Source organism: Notolepis coatsorum (genome assembly GCF_963971535.1).
Source record: "Notolepis coatsorum genome assembly, chromosome: 1".
Taxonomy (NCBI): Eukaryota; Metazoa; Chordata; class Actinopteri; order Aulopiformes; family Paralepididae; genus Notolepis; species Notolepis coatsorum.
This window is the reverse complement of record NC_140165.1, coordinates 34,688,346-34,710,634: the sequence shown is the minus strand read 5'-3', so window position 1 is coordinate 34,710,634 and position 22,289 is coordinate 34,688,346. Positions and strand designations below refer to the sequence as shown.

Here is a 22,289-nt window from a genome sequence, read left to right as displayed (position 1 = left end):
GTCAATAGAATAGATCCCAGGACAAACACCGTTATCTGATTTGATGATGTCACCCAGCTGATTTACCTATATGATGACGGTGTGGAGGACGAACGGCGTGCTGTCCAGAATGTACAGAGAACCAAGAGAAACATGTTGTGGTTTAGTGTTGAAAAATAAATGAACAGAACTAGCCTGAGCTGTTTTAGTAGTTCGTTTGTGTAGGGTTTTCTCATCCTGGTCAGATCACAATAACCATCTCTCGTTTGTGTCAATAGAGAAAGTCACTGTGATCACGTCACAGAAATGACTTTCCTTCCTCAATCAACATCTGAAAGTGTCCTAAGTGAATTAGTAGATGTTTAACATGACTGATTAGTAATCATTTACATACTGTCTCTGATGAGAGACAGGTATGAAGGAATAACCGTACCAACCATGACACATCTAGATGTACCAAGAGAGAACAATTGTGTTTCCTCAGATTAGTCACTTATTATTGTCGTCAGCTAAATGACTAAATGTAAATGTATTGATACAACAAACAACAGTCTTGAATCTGTTGAAACATGTTTGTTAAATATTTTGCAACTAAATATAATTTTAATTATTTATTTTCCAGTACCTCTTTCTTCCTTTATATTTAGCACACCATTTTGGGTTAACAAAATTTAACAAAAAGTAATATCAAATACCAAATGTAACCAAAAGTAGTACAAAAAAATGAATCTTATATTAATTCCTTCCCTGCCTGGCTAATCCACACCCAAGAGTTAAAAATGTTACTTCAAACGGGGCAGTACATTAGGGAGGCAGTGTTCATTGCTTATGCCCCCCTTGTGACATCACCAAGGGCAACAACTCTGAACAGCTTGTTTAAGCTTGTTAATCTGAAGACTTCAAACCCTGGTCAAATGAGTACTATGTCAAATCTTCTGCAGCACCTAGATAACATTTCAGATGGCCCAGTCCATACAAGGAGTAGGCAAAACCCATCTTCCACATGTCCCCTTTAAGATTCAACTGATCAAGTAGATTTTTTTTTTTATCCACTTTTTCTCCCATTTTTCTATATTTTCTCCCATCCCAATTTCCAATTCAACCCTCCCCTGTCACGAACGCTGTTTCTTGCCTCCCACAAGCCGGCTGCAATGTGGACTAAGTCATACATAGCACAAGTCCCCTCCGGTACTTGAGGTAACAGCAGTCGCATCTTTTCACCTGCGCAGCTCGATCTCTCAGTGGCGAGGAGTAACGCGTGGGAGGCTCACGCTGCCCCCGACACTTCCTGATTCTACTGCGCAGGCGCACCAACTGACCTGTAGGAGTCGCTGTCCACAACGCCCGATCCCCACCCATCAGTTTCCCACCCCCTAATACGGCCAATGTGTATTAGTACGGACGACCAGCTAAACTGAAAGCAAATGTGGAGCGCTGGGCTCGAACAGGCGAGCCCAGCGTCTCCAGATTTCATGGCGAGCGCCTTGCCCACTACGCCACGTAGCCGCCCCTGATCAAGTAGATTTTATGAACGAGGCCTGAAGGCGCTAGTATTTTCCAGTCTTGTGTGCCATTATGTTCCCACATATTTGCAAAAACACGCCGATTATAAGATCTTTCTGAGGCCCTGGGTAGATTCCTTGTGACCAGACCACAGCAATGACGTTAACTACCTCTCGATTTGTCACCGCTCTCATAATAACTGAACTCGTCTTTTCCCCGTTATTGCTGAAAACAAATTAAATCTGACTGTCCAGATGCAAATCCCACGGCTCAATATTAGATCTGAGACGAATGGACTACTGCAAACATCTGATTCCATCTGTTTAGACGGCGATACAAAGACAATGTATACCCGTGCCATGTGTGTTCAGACAATCAGACTTTCTTTGTATGGATCTATGAAACAGTCAATTCAATAAAATATCCAGGCTAATTCAGCCAGGCTGGGTTGAGATAATCCAGTTAAATAGCCCGCTTGTAAACATAGTCAGTTGTCTCTACTCTTAAGGATTGCATTGTGCTGCTCTCTGCTGTGCTGCCTATGTGCACACTGCCAGTCCAAGGTAAGGCCACCTGCACTGTGTGACTTTTCTGAGAGAAAGACAATCAAATAATAATATATAAGTAAAAAAATAAAGGTTCCACACATGGCACACGGCTGAGTGGCCCAGAAATGGCTTCACATCTTCAGGAAACATTCTTTGGCATTGTTCCACACCTGTATTCCCTGTGAGCAGAGAGAGAGAGAGGGGACGTTTAGCATATATTATTCTGATTCACACCTTCCATGATACTTAATTCATCCATGTGTTCAAATGTGGGGGGTTTTATGATTGGAGGAATGACTACAGATTGTTATTTGTGCAGAACAGACACCTATTTCACATTGCTCCTGGAGAGGGAGAGCTTCTCTGTACTTCCCTGAAAGCCCGGGTTGCATGTGTGATGTCACTAATAGGTCAAACCTATCATGGGCCAATATGTGGTAACTTGACACCTTTATCTTCAGCAGACACAGAAAGCTGCTTATGTATCGAGTCGACATGTCCTGAAAGAATATAAGCTGCTGACTTGGAATTCCCGGTCATTATCAATGGGTGCTTGTTGCCAATTTGCATATTCATAGATCCTTGCATTCGCAATGAGGGTAAAGGGAGATGCTGCTACTGTAAACCATTAGTTTACTAATGACACCTTAGTTTACTAATGTGTTTACCAGGATGCGACCCCCCTCTGCGTGCCCCCCTGTCTCCCTATCTCCGGCTGTCTCGTAGTGATGACCGGAGTGTTCGACGTCCCGTGATGACCGGGAGAATGTGACCCTCTCTGCGTCGCCCCCTGTCTCCCTGTCTTCGGCTGTCTCGGAGTGATGACCAGAGTGTAGAACGTCCCGGGAGGACGCACCCCTGTGCCTCAACTAGAGCCGCTATCAGTTCTATCTTTAATCTTATCAAATGTTCAGTTGTTGTTATCACTATCAGGGCCCTATTCCCCGTACCTGGTTCAACTAAGTCGATCAAGAGTCCCATTATCCAGATTCAATTAACCCGATGTTTGAATCCGGGATTTTCCTGTTCCTCGAACGCTGATTCAGTCTCGTTCATTTGAACCAGACTTGAGACTCAGGATAATTGCGCGCGGCCGCTTCAGCTGAAAAGACAGCAGGTGTCGATCGCAGAAATCCTGATTTTCTAACGGCATTGATTGATTGATTGATTTAAAACTTTATTAACAGATTGCAGAATGGGTACAATGCAGTATGGCTCAATAGCCTCGCCGACCAGTTAAATGCATAATCTATAGGCTAATTTTAAGTCCCTCATTACCCCAATAAATCAGATTATATTTCTTTAAACGTGCCTGCTGGCAGTAAACTTATGGATTGAATAATCAAATGAGATCTTGCTAGCGAAAATAATTAGTTCAACTCTTTCAGAATAAGGATACGGCTCTCTTGTCCATTGATGGATGTATGGTGGATGTTTTATTTATCTGGCACCGTGGTGTGATGGTTGGTCCTTATGCCTTTCACGCGGACGACCCGCGTTCGAATCCCCCCTTTTTCTATTTTTTGTTTTTCTTTTTGCAATGTAAATGCTTCAATTTGGTGCACTTTGAGAGCTATATAAAGAATGACATCCTCAATGCATGTAGATTTATAATATTTTAACTTAAAACTAGGCTACTTTTGCGTATATTCATTAATATTATATTCCAAAAAAATTATATTGGAAACGCGGGGTTTCGAACTAGGGTCGTCCGCTTGACAGGAGTGAGCACTAGCCGTTGCACCACTGTGCCAGACGGGATATATCCATTGTGTATCCGTCAATGGACAAGAGACCCGTGTTTCGAATATTTTTCTTTTGAATGAAGTTTTATCTCTTTATTTTCAAATGCATTAATGTGACATCAACGGCTCATTCAATTGCTCAAATCCGTCAAACAGCGCATCTCATCAGACATTTTAATCCCAGTTACAATATCACAATAACGTGTGAGTGATGATACAATTCAACAATCCTCAGATTCCTCGTAATTCATAATCCACAAAAACCACAATCCACGCATAGACACTTCAATTTTATGCTTGAATGAAACACAATCCGGGCGCTCCGTTAAGCAAATCTACAGCGGAGAATATATGAAACTAATCAGAGCCAAACGGCCGATAGGTTTCATTCATTAAAAATATCCCTGCGGGATTCACATTTGCAATGCGCCGTTATTAAAATAACCACATGCAGCGTGTATCGCGACTCCGAGCGCCGTATATGACGTGCATTATTTTATTTAGGACAAAGTAAATCTATAGGCTGAATATGATTTATTATCAGCATTTAGTTCTATTATTATACATTTCAAAAGCCCCCTCTAGGAAAACGAAGCACAAAAACATAATTTAGAATGGTATAATGGGATCTAGACTGTGAGAAATATTTCAGGAAGCGAGCTGGCATTTCTTTGCGAGGGCGTGGCCATGGTTCATCCAGCTAACTGAACTTAACCCTGCTCCGGACCAGGTTCAAACTTTCTGATCTGTTACCATGGTGATTTAGAAAATCCGACTTCGGGGAACGGAAAGGTCCGGCTTAAGTCAAGCTATGCTGAAAATTATCCGGCTAACTCAGTTAGCCAGGTACGGGGAACGGGGCCCAGCTCTATATTACATTTTTCAAAATGTTCAGTTGCTATCGCATGCACTCATCTGTGTTTCACTACACACATGGGTACATGCTTACCAACTGTTCGCCTGTTTTTAATGCAACACTAATATCACCGACATCTAAGAAGGGCGATCACCCCCTTGAATGGCCCTTCTAAGGTTTCTCTCCTCCACATTGCCTGTGGTGCATTTTTTCCTATTGTTAGGTTTTAGTGAGTTTTTCCTTACCTTCGCGTGGGGTATGTCTGGAAGTGTTGCATGCATTATTATAATTTTTTGGACCTTACGGTATTCTTTTTTTTTCTTGACTTATTGTGACGTGTCTCTGTTAAGCACTTTGAGTTGCACTCCATGTATGAAAGGTGCTATATAAAGATTATATTTATTATTATAATTATAATTATAATAATAATAATAATAATAATAATAATAATAATAATAATAATAATAATAATAATAATAATAATAATAATAATAATAATAATAATAATAATAATAATAATAATAATAATAATTATAATAATAATAATAATTATTATTATTATTATTATTATTATTATTATTATTATTATTAATGGTTTGGTGGGGAAAAAACAAAGACATTGATACAAATTGTACATCTGGCGGGGATCTTTAAAAAGGTAATCCCCCGTTCCACACTTAAAGGGAAAGTCCACTGTTCTTCTGACGTACCTTCTTACACATGCTGATCTGCATGACCGCGTAGCTGATCAGAGCCTCCCGTAGGTCCTTATCCTTCTGCTCCTTAAACCGCTGCATGTCCACCCAGGCCCCGCCCACGTGCTCCCTGTCACAGTGACACACCAACCGCACACTCAAGACGCAGAAGTACACACAGCTAAAATAAAAATGGGCGTATACTGTCACAACTGGTTGATAAAAATCGCCTCCAAAAACATCTGCTGAAATGTGACCTGTCTCGGGAAGCAGACCTGTATTTAGATGCGATTGGTGGCGTTTGTTTTAAAGGAACGCGCCAACATTTTGGGAAATTAGCTTAGCGTCTTCTCCAGAGAGAGACAAGAAGATAGATACCAGTTGTCTCTCTGTGCGTTCAGTAGAAAGCTATCTGGCTGCATGTTAGCCTAGCTTAGCACAATGAATGGAAGTGGACATGGCCAGTTAGCCTTCGGGAAAGGTGTTAGTTGGGCAATGCCTAGTTGCCTACGCTAACCGGCCATGTCCGCTTCCATTCATTGTGCTAACGTGCAGCCAGATAGCTTTCTACTGAACGCACAGAGAGGAAACTGGTATCTATCTTCTTGTCTCTCTCTGGAGAAGACAGTAAGCTAATTTCCCAAAATGTTGTTGTGTTCTTTTAACCTATTTGGAGTGCCAGATGGGACAGGGAGGGGAGTGGAGGGGAATGACGACTCACTCGCACTCCACCGTCTTCTCCTTCACGGTCTCCTCTCCCTCCACGATCATCTCCTCCAGGAGCTTGAGCTTGGCCTCCCTCTGCTCCGGGGTCTCCTGGCCGAACAGCTTGTTGGTCATCCCTTTGAAGGAGAACGTCCGCACGATCTGAGGAGGCGAGACGACGCAAGGCGCGGGTTAGAAGGAGGGGACGCCGCGTTTTACACTGTCCATGTCCTCCACACCACCTACCCCTGTAGCGAGCTCCTCACGTTGCTGCTTCTTGGAGATGAGGTCTTGGGAGGCCATCTCCAGCTCAAACTGGGTCAGCTCATGTTTCCTGCACACAGCCCTGGTGGGACAGAGGAAGGAGATGTAATAGTCTCGCATAGACATGCCATGTGTCAGCGCCGGAGAGAGAGGTCTGGCTGAACCAATTATCATTGTCAAAATGTTTACCTTAGCGCTTCAGCGTAGAAAAGGTATTCTTTTAGCTGGTCGGCGTAGTGTTCCTCCTCCTCTAATATATCATCTATTGAGGCAGCATACCTGTATAACGGAATACAAAACCAGGCTTAACATGCCAAACTGCTATTTTTACAAAGTGCGAGTTAATAGGAATTAAGGAGTTTAACTTTGTCTCCTTTGTAGAACGTATTTTTTTAAGAATACAAGTTTGTAGACTAAAACAAAGACGTGCAGTCAATTGTTTTATTGTAAGAATATATTTTGACATATTGTATTAGGTATTGGTTTATCTTTCTATTATAGTTAGGCATGTCTATAGCTTACATAACTTTACATAGTCCCAAAACAAAAGCAAAACGCTGAGCCCCTCCCAATGAAGTACTGGTAACTTTACTTTCAAAAGAGGAACTCCCCTTCAGGACAGATATTATTCTTTCTAAAAGAAAACAGTTCACCTGTAACCTGTAAGCCACTGATGATGGTAGAAAATGTAGTACATAATGTTAAAGGAACACACCAACATTTTGGGAAATTACCTTACTGTCTTCTCCAGAGAGAGACAAGAAGATAGATACCAGTTTCCTCTCTGTGCGTTCAGTGGAAAGCCATCTGGCTGCACGTTAGCACAGGGGTCAGCAACCTTTACTATCAAAAGAGCCACTTTTCCCCCCTCCCACAAAATAAAATGCTCAGGGAGCCACACAACCTATTTACCCTTATAATGAAGATAACACAGTGTATAACGTTTTATATATCCCCAAGCATACCCCACATTTAGCATAAAACGCCTGACAATTGCATACCCAAAGTAATTTGCGATTTATTATACTTTATACTTATAGCACACAGTTTGTTGCATTAATGGAATTATAAAGCAACAAAAAGAAACATTTTGACTTTTTATAGCTGTTTTTACCTGTTATAACAAAGGAAAAACCTCAAACTCTTATGAAGAGGAGAAAAAAGACTGGCTGTGTAGACCTATTTTTTAATAAAACACAGAAGAGGAGACAAAACACTGGTGTCTGTAGACCGACTTTGAAATAAAACCCTGAACTATTCAGGTATATTTGAGTCCTTCGCTTATTTGTGGAACATTTATCAAATAAAAAGTAGTCCACTTTGAAAAAAGACTACCATGTGTAGACCTACTTTGAAATAAAACACAGAAAAGGAGAAAAAACACTGGCATCTGTAGATCTACTTTGAAATAAAACCCTGAACTATGCAGCTCTATTTGAGTCCTTCCTAATTTTGTTGAAAATCTATAAAATAAAAAGTTAGTTTTTCGTTGTTCGCAAATTTCGCACCACTTTTCCCGGCTGTATCTGTATCAGGCATACAGGTAGGCCTAAGCCTGCAGCGTTAGTCGTGAAAGCAAATTAATCTGTCCATGCTGAATTAAACCCTCTATTTTCCTCAGACTTTCCTTTTTTTGGATTTATCCATGGTTAGCTTACTGGGGGGTCGGAAACACAAGATTAGCCACTTGCAGACGGCAGGGAGAGGCACGGGGTGTGACGTACTGTATATTTTAGTTGATGAAATATTTTTGTTGACTAAATATTTTAATTGATGAAATATTTTTTCATTTCCGTGTCACAGTATGACATCGATCTCCAAAATAAGAGAACAAAAAAAAATGTAAATATATATATATTTTTTTTTGGGCCAGGGAGCCGCAGCTGATTGGCTAAAGAGCCGCATGCAGCTCCGGAGCCGCAGGTTGCCGACCCCTGACTTAGCACAATAAATGGAAGCGGACATGGCCAGTTAGCCTAGGCATTGTCCAACTATTTCTAACACCTCTCCCGAAGGCTAACCGACCATTCATTGTGCTAAGCTAGGCTAGCATGCAGCCAGATAGCTTTCTACGGAACGCACAGAGAGGAAACTGGTATCTATCTTCTTGTCTCTCTCTGGAGAAGACGGTAAGCGAATTTCCCAAAATGTTGGCGTGTTCCTTTAAATGAAAATAAAAAAGAAATGATAAAAATGAAGATGTCATTAGTCTGTGAGGTCAACAAACAACAACGAACAGCAACAAACAAAAAGTGGGACCAAATCGTGTGCTGAGTATCACCAAGTGAGTATGTTAGTCATAGCAGTGCCACCAGTGGAAAAGGTCATTTTGAGCCCTGCGGAATAAACCAACTCGTATTTGATAACGGACACAAAATGAGATAAGCAAGAGATAAATATAGAATTTGGACGAGCCAAAGAAGACCAGATGGTCATTTTGCTAACCAGCCAATACTCACGCATCCATATGATGGCCGGCACTCTGGAGTCCATCTCCCATCTCTCTCTCTATGGCGCTCCACTCACTGCAATGCGTGTGGATGAAGGCACATAAACACATGCATTTTAAAAGAAATGTAGAATAGAAACGGCCACATAGCGACTTCTTAATAACATTTATAAAGAAAAAAAAGAAAGAAACGTCATCTTCAATCTGACAGCATGTTTTCTGTTTCAATATTAAACCTTAAGAGAACGGACAGCTTAGGGCGGCTACGTGGCGTAGTGGGCAAGGCGCTCGCCACAAAATGCTGGAGACGCTGGGCTCGTCAGTTCGAGCCCAGCGCTCCACATTTGCTTTCAGTTTAGCTGGTCGTCTGTACTAATACACATTGGCCGTATTAGGGGGTGGGAAACTGATGGGTGGGGATCGGGCGTTGTGGACAGCGACTCCTACAGGTCGGTTGGTGCGCCTGCGCAGTAGAATCAGGAAGTGTCTGGGGCAGCGTGAGCCTCCCACGCGTTACTCCTCGCCACTGAGAGATCGAGCTGCGCAGGTGAAAAGATGCAACTGCTGTTACCTCAAGTACCGGAGGGGACTTGTGCTATGTATGACTTAGTCCACATTGCAGCCGGCTTGTGGGAGGCAAGAAACAGCGTCCGTGACAGGGGAGGGTTGAATTGGATGATACGAAATTGGGATGGGAGAAAATATAGAAAATGGGAGAAAAAGTGGATAAAAAAAAAAAGAGAACGGACAGCTTAAAGTGGACGATCGAGAACATTATTTCTGTGAGCTGGATCAGTCTGGCAGTGTAGCGAGTGACTGATAACCGAGACGCTGAGATCAAACCACTGGGAGTTTTCCTGACACCACGACTCAATCTCTCATTTAAAACTGAAATGGTAATTTTCAATTGACACAATATAAGATAAGATAAGATAAGATATTCCTTTATTGATCCCCTTGGGGAAATTCCAGTGACACACACATACATAAATGCATATAAATGTGCGTGCGTGCGTGTGCGTGCATGCGTGTGTGTGTGTGTGTGAGAGCACGCTTTGCAGTATCGTTGCGGTATCGTTTTAAAACCGGTATTGTATCGGTATCGGCTGGTATCGGTATCAAAGTCAAAATGTTGGTATCGTGAAAACACGAACCTGAAGACTCGTCCGTAGTTTCCATGGACCTTGTAAACACCATAGAGTCGGTCTGCGACCCTCTGAGAGACAAGAGATTATGACAATGATATTCAATGTGTTCCAATAATGAAATATCAAACTTCAACAACATCACCAATAGGACCGCATCGCAGATGACATGCATACTGTGGTACCGGTGTTCACACGCTCTCAGACCTAACCACGTACTTTGGGTTAAAATAATGTGTGTGTGTGTCTATACAGGATGTGTGACTTTAGGGAAGTTCTTCCCTCAGGGAGGCGGTTCAGAGCAAGTAGATACAAGAGCAACCGCTACAAGCTCTCCTTCCTTCATACATCCATCGCTCTCCTAAATAACACTAGAGGTCTATTCCTTTGAGGTGCCACCTAACAGTGGGCTGTCACCTCTTTCTTTCTTGTCCAAGTCCAAATCTTGTTGCAATTAATTAGGGCAAGGTGCAAGTCAAGGGAAAGGTGCAATATGAAGCTTTTTGAAATGAGTTACCTACTTATGAATTATGCTTGTATGTCTCTATGGCATTGTCATATTCGTCTGAAGTCCTTTTTACTAACTGAATGATTGTATATATTTTTTTCTTCTTCTTTGTTTACACTGTTATCGCAGACTGATGCAGCACTGGTAAATGTTCCCCTCTGGGACAATAACCTTTATTCTTGTCTTCTCCTATCTTAACTTACTGCTCGCACTCGGAGCAGCTGGGAGGTGTGAGACTGCAGCTCGTCGCTATAGTGCTTCATCTCCATGCAGCGTCTGAATGACACAAAGCAAAGGGTTAAGTTACGTTTTATTTTCAAACCAGTGTTCAGAGTTGGTTTAGTGGCTTAGACTCTAGGGCCGGGCAATTCATATTCATATCAATTACCGTTTTGGCTTCCCACGATCACGAAAACAAGATGATCGAGATAAACACAATTATTGTGCCGTGTGCCAAGGAGGAGGAACTTTTCTTTTTGAGTGATTGATAAACAAATTTGGATTTCTAGTTTTTAAGTTTCATCCTCACAACAGAATGGAAAACGGTAAAAGTATGATGTCTTACTTGTCTGGATTCTTCACCCTGAAGGTAGCGCTCAGACCCCTCAACCTGGAATCTGCCTAAAAATAAAGGAGCATTAAAGGAGCAGTCCACGTTTTTTAAGAAGCTTATCTGATAATAAAAAAAGGCAATCCAACCACAAAGGACATGCACAGATGTTAAGTATTGAAATGAAATACTGAAAATGTTAGTATTTGCCATCGTCACTGGAGAATTATCCAGCGCCCTTCCTACAGAGATATTATTATTATTATTATTATTATTATTATTATTATTATTATTATTATTATAGAGGCACTTACTATACAAGTATTATTTATCATCTGGTGCCACCTAGTGGGCATTTACTGCAGACTGTGGGACTCTAGGAGACGGAAACTGTGAACAGGTGGGCTGAGTCAGCGTCTGCGTGATGCACTATTTAAGAGACACTCGTAGCCATAGGCCTGTAATGAGAAAAGCCCCGTAGGCGATCTAACTGGCTAACGGTATGTTGCATTGTTGTCTCTTGTATGCGCTGTTTATGTTCGAAATTATCATTTGTATATGCATAGCACATGTGGCTAATTGAATGCTGTTTTCTTTCCCATTTACATTATAGGTTAATAATCTACTGACTACTACTACTGACTGTTAACTAACTGTTAACTGACTGAGTAAACTAACTAGTGACTAGCTACCTGCTGTCTAATTGACCACCCGGTGGCTGTGTGCTAGTAATATTAGAGTGCTTGAGTGTTTGGACATGACATCCTTAATAAATAACATTCAAGCAAAGTCTGAATTGTTTCCTTTAGTTTGGATTGAAACAGTTGATCGCCTGCACCCTTCCAATGGGGAGATCTAGTTGACGCACATTGACAGTGACTGCTAGATAATTGGACAGTCACACTAAGCATGCTAGTGGTCAATAAGCAACGTCAATTGGGTGGCATGACACATTCTACATGATGTTGCTAAGCAACCTTAATGTTTGATGCACATACTAAACGCTAACATGTCCTGCCTCCATTTCACAAAATAAAAAGCCCCATGCAACCCCCATGCTTTATGAATGGACTGAACTTCTAGTTAGTGACAAATCAAATGTGGAGTATACCTTTAATAAACATGTCAACAATACTGACACAATACTAAAGATCCATTGTGTTTGCTAAAAAAAAAGTAAATTTTATTTGCTTGAATTTTGTGATAAAATAGACCAGTGGTTCTCAAACATTCTCACGTCAAGGAACCCTAAACCAAGACAAATTAGACGACAGACCCTTGTATGATAGGATTCTGGCCCAGGGTCCCCCGTCTGACAAGAGTTTTGCTTTTATATATGTTTTATTACAGGGTTCTATGTCTATACTGTGGATGAGGAGATGATTAGAGGAGAGAGTGAAACCCATGACCAGAACAGTAATACATTCTGTCATTGTGTTCCTTATGGATTAAATGATGGTTCAATTTAAACTATTCTCCATTTCGGTAGGAACTCCCTGGAAGCCTTCAAGGACCCTACTTTGAGAACCACTGTATTCGCCTATCTGGAAGATTAGAATGCGTACGATATCCCCTCGTCCCCTCGCAGATAAGCCTGCCCGCCGTTCCCCACCCGCTGCGTACCCGGCCGCCTTATCTTGTTAGCTTTCTCCAAAACCATTACTACTGCCAAAGCTTCTTTCTTTCACCATAGGATCGAGGCATCGGCCAAGAACCTTCGCAAACTGCACCCACCATGTCCTCCCTCCTCACTCCCCCTCCACCCCCCCCTCCTCTCTCTATGCTGAAGACTTTGCGATTTTCTTTGAGAAAAAAGTGGAGAACATCCGCAGCTCCTTCTCCCAACCCCCACCCATTCCAAATTCTGAATCGAGAACCTCATCCTTCACTCTGTCATCTTTCTCTCCCATTACAGACGCCGAGACCTCGACACTGGTAATGCCGAACCGTCCCACTACATGCCAGCTGGACCAGCTACCCTCCCCACTCCTCCAGACCATAGCACCAGACATCCTCCCATTCCTAATTGCAACCATCAACTCCTCCCTCAACTCTGGGGTGGTCCCCACCTCCCTGAAACAAGCCAGTCACACCGTTCATAAAAAACCTGGACCTGTCTGCAGCCTTCAACACAGTCAATCATCAGATCCTCCTCGCATCCCTCGCAGGAATGGGAGTGGCTGGCTCTGCTCTGGCATGGCTGACATCCTACTTTGATGACCACTCCTACCAAGTATCATGGAGAGGGACCCTTTCGGCCCCCCGCCCCCTTCGGACGGGTGTCCCCCAGGGCTCGGTCCTTGGACCCCTCCTCTTCTCCCTCTGCACCAAATCACTGGGTAACATTATCACATCTCATGCCTTCTCGTATCATTGCTATGCCGATGATACTCAACTCTTCCTCTCCTTTCCTCCCTCAGATATCCACATCTCTGAGCGGATCTTGGCATGTCTGTCCGACATCTCCACCTGGATGATGACCAACTACCTCGAACTGAACCTAAGCAAAACAGAATTGCTTCACCTGCCGGCCAAATCATCCCCCCATCACAGTGGAGAATGTAGCTGTGGCTGCGTCCCCTGACCGCCAAGAACCTTGGTGTTGTCCTTGACGACCGGCTGAACGTCTCCGCTCACAATGCTGCAACAACCAGAAACTGCAGATTCCTCCTGAGCAACGTCAGAAGGATCCACCCCTTCCTGACAGGAAAAACCACCCAACTCCTCGTCCAATCAACAGTCATCTCTGCAATTAGGGATGCACCAATCCGACTTTTTCAGTCCCGATACCGATACCTGGGTTTGGGTATCAGCCGATACCGATCCAATACCCATTGTCCAATCCCCCCCCAAAAAGTTAAAAAATATAATATAAATGTAATCCACGTTTTTAAATTTTTTATTAAAATATATTTTCTTTTTAAGAATTGTAAAGGATCACAAGTGTGTTTTTGATTTGTTGTAAACAAAGACAGAAAATAAACTTCATTCATTCAATTAATAAACTGTATATGCCTCACTGTCACTGTGTGGAAGAGACTGGGATCATTCTTTTGTGCAAGGCAACATCAGGCTTGACTTAAAACATTATTTTCCTAACTTAGTGAAACTAAATGTAACAAATTAACACATAGATATAAATGTATTGAATGGTTATTTCTTATTTTATTTATTATAAAAAAAATTAAAAAAAAAATTAAAAAAAAATCCGATATATATATATTTTTTACCAATACCCGATCCAGCTATTTTACTGATATCGGCGGCCGATACCAATATCGGATCGGTGCATCCCTAACTGCAATGCACTGCTTGCTGGTCTACCGACCACTGCCGCCAAGCCTCAGCCTCATTCAGAACGCAGCCGCCCGCCTGATCTCCAACCTACCAAAGTCAGCCCATGTTACCCCACTTCTTAGGGACCTGCACTGGCTCCCCATCGCCGCACAAATCCGCTTCAAGGCCCTCGACCTGGTATATTGTGCGGCGAAGGGAACGGCTCCTGCCTACCTCCGGTCAATGGTCTCTAACCAGGCCTGGACTGGCCATCGGGAGCACCGGGAGTTTTCCCGGTGGCCTGGCCTGCACAGATTAAAAAAAAAATTATATAAAAAAAAAAAAAAAAAAAAAATCTTTTTTGTATTATAATTTTTTATTTATTTTTTGCCAGGCCATTGTTTCTAGTTGCGGCGGCGCGGCGCGATAGTTACTTAACCTAGGTGGGTGGGGAACAACCAGGATTTCACTGTCTGCGACAGAGTTGGAGAACTATCTGACACACACACACAATGGAGCCGTGCTGCCGCTTGTGATTGGTGGAGGCGGGACCAGGCGATACAACTGATTGACAGCGGAGGCGGCGAATGGAATGGCAGACGGCACTCAGATGCAGAATAACAGCCAGGCAGTGAGCCAGGTAGTGAGGGACTCGGGAGAGATACAGTAGAGCGAAAGTCAATTAACGGTGATGTCAAGATGGACAGTGGAAGAAAGAGAAAGGGTGGAGGAGAGAGGGATAAAACAAAGAAAAAGAAAGGCCCTTACAGGAGAGAGTGGTTAACTGTATTATAATAGTAAATAGAAAAATATGTTGTGCTCTTGCTTTTTTCTTTTTGAAGGTGGAGAGAGTAGCATTGCTAGTGCCACAACAGTTTTATTTGAGGTCCATAACAGTACATTGTACTAAGCAATTGTTGGCTCATTAGTTTGTGATTCACATGCACTAAAATTCACCAGAATGCAGGAAATTAAGTCTTTGTAACAAAAAAATTCCTGGTGGGGGACCCCCAGACCCCCCGCTTAAAAAGTGGCCTGATTGGGGCTATATTTCCCGCTATATCTCCCGGTATGAATTATTTCCCCAGTCCGGCCCTGTCTCTAACTACACACCCTCAAGACCCCTCCGCTCTACGTCTTCTGGCCGCCTAAGACCCACTCCTATCTGAGCTCCGGGAGGGTCATCAAAGAGAAGCCGCTTATTCTCGGTCCTTACTCCACAATGGTGGAACAAACTTCCCACCACAGTTAAGACTGCCAAAACCTAACCAATCTTTCGCTGTCGACTAAAGACACACTTATTCAATCAATATCTGATCATTTAAAAAAAACGAACCTTCTTACTGTCCTCTACTGTCATGCACTCTTCCTAACATACTAACATACACTCGCCACTGCAGCACTCAAGTTTGAACACTTTGATGAACATTGTTACTCAGCTGATAGAGTTGTACCATTCCTGCTGACTTGTCGTACAAAACTTGTAAGTCGCTTTAGATAAAAGCATCAGGTAAATGACCAAATGTAAATGTAAATTATATATCAAATGCTCAAGGGCTAAGTAAATACAGAATGCAGCCAGACAGCTGTACTGTACCTTAGCCTGGAAGCCGGTCTCGTACACCACTTCCTTCCAGCCGTGCTCCTGGGAATGAGAACAGCGAAAAAGAGAATATCACTCAGTCATCACACAGTGGAGAAGTACCGCTGTGATAATAAGACATACCCGATAGGCTAGAGATAATAATAGAATGCAAGTTGTCTCCATTACTTTCACTTTGCTTATTGAATCATACATCTCAGATCTATCAAACTGACTACAACCCCTGGAGTTACTATAAGGATGACTAGTAGGGTTTGGGGGGAAATCGATACAGCAATATACAGTATCAGTCAGTTTCATCTCTGTGTATCACAGTACTCCCAGCCAAAGGTCCAGGTGCATGCTAGCCTAGCTTAGCACAAGGACTGTGTGCAGTATGGGAGTGGCTTGTATTTGTATTGTATTTCCCAAAATGTTGGAGTATTCCTTTAATACGCTGGAAGTTGGCTTGAACTTAAAACTCATTGACAGCAACTCACCAGACCACTAACTCCTTTACAGCACATTCTCAGGGGAGCCCCCCCCCCCCCCCCCCCCCCCCCTCCGATGTTAAAATGATCATGGTGTGATTTGTTTTGTTAAGTGTGTAGGATATCATTTGTAGACCGGGACACGTCTATACTTTTATCAACGGATTTCCAGTTCCGCGTTCGCGTTCTGCGATCTGATTGGCCACTGACGTTTCTGGTCATGTGACATGTGCGCCAATCGTGTGACGCCTGTTTCTGCGCCTATTTCCGCCTCGAACAACCTGCAAACTACCTAACGCCTAGTTTATCACTGGTTAAGCTTAGGCGACTCTTTCGAAGTTGGTTAAGGTTAGAGTTTGGAATCAGGGCTGGTGTTCTATCGCCCTGCTCTAAGACAAACTCTAACCTTAACCAACTTCGAAAGAGTGCCTAAGCTTAACCAGTGATAGAAACAGGCGTCACGCGATTGGCGCACATGTCACATGACCAGAAATGTCAGTGGCCAATCAGATCGCAGAACGCGAACGCGGAACTGGAAATCCGTTGGTAAAAGTAATGACGCGACCGGGACGCGTGTACCTGTTCCGCAACAGTAAGTTACTTCCGGGGTAGGCCTGATTGGCCCCGACAGGCACGTGACGCGGCAAACTCAGGACGCGCAACGAGGCTGCTGAGAGCTGTCGCGCGGAAATAGGCTGTCTATTGCCATTCTCTAACACAAACTCTAACCTTAACCAGCTCCTTAACAGCGCCTAAACTTAACCGTTCTAACCTTAACCAACTCCGAAACAATGCCTAACCTTAACCTTAACCATGCCTAACCTTAACCATAGAAAGAATATTGCCATTCTCTAACACAAACTCTAACCTTAACCAGCTCCTTAACAGCGCCTAAACTTAACCGTTCTAACCTTAACCAACTCCGAAACAATGCCTAACCTTAACCTTAACCTTAACCATGCCTAACCTTAACCGGCGAAAGAATACACGTTAAAAAAAAAATCACGTTAAAAAAAAAAAAATCATGGGATTCGAACTCACGTCAACAACGAACCGCAGGACCGCGGACCACTGCTATGCCAGGTGAGCTGAAGCGCCGAATGAAAGTCATAGCGGATTTGGACGGTTACGTAATTCCACAAGCTCTGCCGCTCCGCTCCGCGGAGCGTGCCGCGCGGCAGAGAAAGTTGCGCGTCACGTGCCTGTCGGGGCCAATCAGGCCTACCCCGGAAGTAACTTACTGTTGCGGATAAGCTATACGCGACCGGGACATCTCTGCAGCACTATGATTTCCCCTTTAACAGACATTGCACCTCCTGCGACTAATAGTTCAGCCCTATACCTCGGTCAGGAAGTGATAGAGGATCTTGTCGCTGGAGAGGACAGGATGTGACGCCACGCGAAGCAGGAAGTTCTCCAGCCCGACCCTGCGGCGCTCTACAAAGTCTGGGTCCATGTTGTCCGCCGACAGCTTGTGCCACACGAACTCCGCCTGTGTACATAAGAGAATAGTAATGTACCCCCCTGACCCTAGACAATGGAGTACAGGAGGGCCTAGAAAACAGACATAGTGCAGGCAATAGATGCAGTACATACTGTAAGGTACATACATCTGTGTACTACCGACTAAGTATTATACAGTCTGTTGACAATGAAAATAGCCCCAAACATCATGACAGGCTGATAAACAAATACAAAATAGTGATAGACGTGGATGTATGGATTAGATTGTCGTTGTTTGACAGTGTTCCATCCATAACATGTGATCCATGACATAACACCCTCAGGTTATGTTGTGTTGCGTTGTGTTGTATATTGTGTTATGGTATATGTATGCAACAAGAGACCCTGTAAATACAAGTTGTATGTATGTTTGAAAAGTGGGTTCTCTTTGGAAGAAGGGGTTAGCCTGCTGCAAGACACCGCTGGCTTGAACTCTCACCCTTTTCTCAGGCAGTGGAGGCACAACGATGAAGGGATAGGTGACTAGTAGGTAGTTTCTCAGGAGCTCAAACTCACTGTATCTCCTCCAGAGAGAGTCGGGGGCAGGGTTCCGACCTTCAGCAATGGCGTCCATCGGCCTTTGGAGACAAATAAGCTCCCGTCATACCAGACCAGGGGTTGGAAATTTAAAAACAATTATTGAAGGCAGATTTTTGCCCAATAGTGATCCATTTCCTGGGGCATTTTGTGAAATTTGCATATTTTCTCATGAGATAATAAGTTAATAACCATGCTTAAAATCGAGTCCCGGATGTTGCAATAGTGACTCCTACTGGCTGGGCTGGGGCGCCTGTTCAGCAGGGAGGGGATCTGGGGGAGATAGCATGAACCTTGGTGCCTGTTACAGTGTTACACTCTCCCAGGTTAAACTCCTAGCTGTCAGGTGAAAAGAAGCGGCTGGCGACTCCACGTGTATCGGAGTAGAGATGTGGTAGTCTACACCCACCCCAGACCGACAGTAGGGCAGCATGTGGTAGTCTACACCCACCCCAGACCGACAGTAGGGCAGTGCAACAACCAGGACTGAGACACACACACACACACACACACACACACACACACACACACACACACACACACACACACACATGGGGATAAAATGGGAAAAAAGCTAAAAAAGAGACATGCTTCAAATCAAAATAAATACTTTTATATAGGGATGCACCGATACCATATGGATATTGGTCTGATACCATCTGTATGGAAGAATTTCTCCTAAATCTGATATCAAGAATCCATACCAAAAACCAAAGCATTTTTTACACATACAGTAGAAGCATGTTAGATCTCTCTAATGGAGAAAAGGGGATTGTGTATCCGAATCGGTTTTCTTTTTGAAGTCTATAATGCTCAGTAAAAGCGATGGAGCAGACCGGCGCTCTCTGTATCAGCCGATACTGAAAGTTTGCGACTTGGAAGAATCAGTGTTTTTTCCTAAACTGCACCAGGGAAAGCTGACCGGGTGGCCCCCTCATGCTCATGTTGGTGATGTGCACACTACAGTGAACAATCGGAGGTGCTGCTGTGGAGAGAGTGGGCCAGTTGAGGTTCCTTGGAGTTACCATCACAGAGGACCTGAAATGGGACACACCCATGCGGATCAGGTGGTGAAGGCCCAACAACGCCTCTTCCACCTGAGAAGTTTGGCATGGGGCCTAGCATCCTGCATGCATTCTACAGGGGCACCACCGAGAGTGTCCTCACCGGCTGCATCACAGCTTGGTACGGGAACTGCACTGCTCACAGCCGCAGAGCAATACAGAGAGTTGTTAAGACAACTGATCAGCGGCTGTGAGCTCCCCTGCATACAGGACATCTACAACAGCCGGTGCATCAGCAAGGCCTGGAAGATCATAAAAGACCCCAGCCACCCCAACAACACCTTGTTTCAACTGCTGCCTTCCGGGAGGCGTTACCGCAGCCTCAGAGCCAGGTCCAGCAGGCTCAAGGACTCGTATTATCACCAATTCATCATGAATACTAATCAGTCATTCAGATTCTAACAATTGTATTTAGTATTTTACATTGATTTTATTCTACTGTTGCACTTTTATATCAATCACACTCAGCACTGTCACTTTCTCTTACATCACTATTATGCTGTTTTTTATTGTGTTCTTCTGTATTGTATTGTTTTATTGTGTATTTTATTGCTAGGCTGTAGGTCGAGGGGGCAAGACGCAAGAATTTAGCTCTTTTTTGTATGTGAATATGAAGAAGAGGCAACGATAAAGCTGAATCAGAATCTGAGTGAGGATGGAAGCGGCGTGGTGATGATCTCACCGCGTCTCAACCAGGTACACGGTGAACGTCTCCTGCATGTTCACAGCATTTTTTCCGTTTCTTTTCTCGGCCTCGGCGACACAGATCTCCATGCGGTGGAGAAGAGTGGAACCCTCCCCGGCCATCTGCTAGAGAACAACACAACACCAACAATCAGGGGTATGTAGTATTAGACATCTTTATGAATGTGGTAATCCGATTGCATCGTCAATAATCGATATTCATCAAAATGTCATCGTGTCTAATGAACTGCTTTGTAAACATAAGACTGTGAAATACCTAATAAACAGATGTTCTGATAAGATAATCAGTTGGTGATGTTGCTGACTGATTAGGTTACAGGTTACCCATCACAATAAGTAACAAAGTTACACAATATATATCCTAAATATTAGTTCTAAAGGATAATTGTATCAATCAAATGGAATAGTTGTTGTCTCACAACGTATCAACATGAATGACTTTCCATATCTTTTTTTTTATCCACTTTTTCTCCCATTTTCTATATTTTTCTCCCATCCCAATTTCGTATCATCCAATTCAACCCTCCCCTGTCACGGACGCTGTTTCTTGCCTCCCACAAGCCGGCTGCAATGTGGACTAAGTCATACATAGCACAAGTCCCCTCCGGTACTTGAGGTAACAGCGCATCTTTTCACCTGCACAGCTCGATCTCTCAGTGTCGAGGAGTAACGCGTGGGAGGCTCACGCTGCCCCCGACACTTCCTGATTCTACTGCGCAGGCGCACTAACCGACCTGTAGGAGTCGCTGTTCACAACACCCGATCCCCACCCATCAGTTTCCCATGTATCAACATGAATGACTTTCCATATCTATGGTTGCACCACTAGACTACACACCTGCTATAGCATTCTGCAGCCTACACGTCATCCCTCCAGTTAAGCTGTTGTTGTCAATTTACAGGAACAGTATAATATACGTTGATGTAAATGAGACCACGGACCCCCCGTGTGGTCAGATTTAATCACAGGGACACCCACCCGAGAAGATAATGGTGTTACTTATATATGACTTGGTCTACTCTCCTACAGTATCTATACTGTAGGTGGGGAGATAATATTGGGAGTGAAACCTATTATTAGAGTAGTCAGTCTTATACATTCTGTCATTGGGCTGACTTCTAGGCAATGAAGTAGTGGAATTAAACTATTCCATATTTATCTTGGGACCCCCTGGGGACTCCTCCTCGGGGACCCCCCTGGGTGAGAACCGCTGTCGTAAGCGAATGCTGACGTCCACTATTTGCTTTGAAGTGTTGGAAACATAATGGTTTATGTTTTTCTACATGTATGGAGGCACAGTGCACTGACGCCACCACGGCTAATACTCCCCCATATAACGTTAGTAAACAAACAAATAAAGGCCAAACGTTTACATCAGACCTACCTACGTCAGGTTAACACGTCAGGTGACAGAGATACTAGACATTTGTGTTTTTCATGGCGAATATGAACAGATGTCACATTATGCAGATGTTTGTCATTCTTCTCATTCTGTTTCAACTCAGTTGATGACGTGATCACGGGCCAATAATATAACCGGGCTAATTACCGTGATGTTCTCGTTGTTATTCCCTAATTCAGCAGATGCTTGACTAGAGTCTTCAGTAGTCACTGACTCTTCTTTCCCGTCATCCGCCATCCTTCTCGCCTGATGTTGTTGATGGGATACTGCGCACGCGCCGTACAGCGCAACGAGCGCCATCGGCGTGATATTTTTCCGTAGCCTATGTGTGCGAAGACGCTCTCTGATTGGCTAGCCGCGAAGGCGGAAGAGACCTTTCGGCGCTAAACCAATCAGAGAGGGTCTTCGCTGTACGTGGCTAGCCAATCAGATAGCGTCTTCGCACACATAGGCTACGGGAAGAAATCACGCAGCGCATTGTCAAGGCTAAATTGCTGGGACGCTCCCTCAACCAATGACAGGGCACAGAGGGCGCATCTACCGAAACATCCTCAAATCTGATTTAGTAGATTAGATTAGATTAGATTCAAATGTATCCTCATTATACAGGCAGCATAGAACAACGAAAATAAATGTGGCATCCAACCAGAGTGCAAATGTAACAGTAAAGTGTAATAGTAATATATACAATGTACACAGGTGATTAAACTGGATATAAAATATACCAAATAAATTGGTACACAGTACATTTTGCAGAGTACATTTTACTCAAACTGAGTAC

The 22,289-nt window shown here is 43.5% G+C and overlaps 1 protein-coding gene across 1 annotated transcript; it reads right to left on the bottom strand.

The window, feature by feature from the left end:
* Positions 1-1,446: 1,446 nt before the first annotated feature.
* On the bottom strand, positions 1,447-21,737 carry snx4 (sorting nexin 4). The gene is made up of 14 exons (XM_084318317.1): positions 21,656-21,737; positions 20,083-20,207; positions 18,239-18,377; positions 17,639-17,788; positions 15,821-15,868; positions 10,963-11,018; positions 10,601-10,673; positions 9,899-9,960; positions 8,755-8,820; positions 6,485-6,574; positions 6,278-6,377; positions 6,048-6,193; positions 5,342-5,456; positions 1,447-2,209 (listed from the first exon to the last, which is right to left on the bottom strand). Exons 2-14 carry the CDS (start codon positions 20,205-20,207, stop codon positions 2,162-2,164), a joined length of 1,218 nt encoding a protein of 405 aa, XP_084174443.1. The 5' UTR covers positions 21,656-21,737; the 3' UTR covers positions 1,447-2,161.
* Between the last annotated feature and the right edge of the window lie 552 nt (positions 21,738-22,289).

Coding starts and splice junctions, on each gene's coding strand:
- snx4 (XM_084318317.1), bottom strand. CDS start 20,207: ATGGCCGGGGAGGGTTCCACTCTTCTCCACCGCATGGAGATCTGTGTC. Junction 18,378..20,082: donor GTGTACCTGGTTGAGACGCG/GTGAGATCATCA, acceptor TTGTCTCCAAAG/GCCGATGGACGCCATTGCTG. Junction 8,821..9,898: donor AACTACGGACGAGTCTTCAG/GTTCGTGTTTTC, acceptor CACGCATTGCAG/TGAGTGGAGCGCCATAGAGA.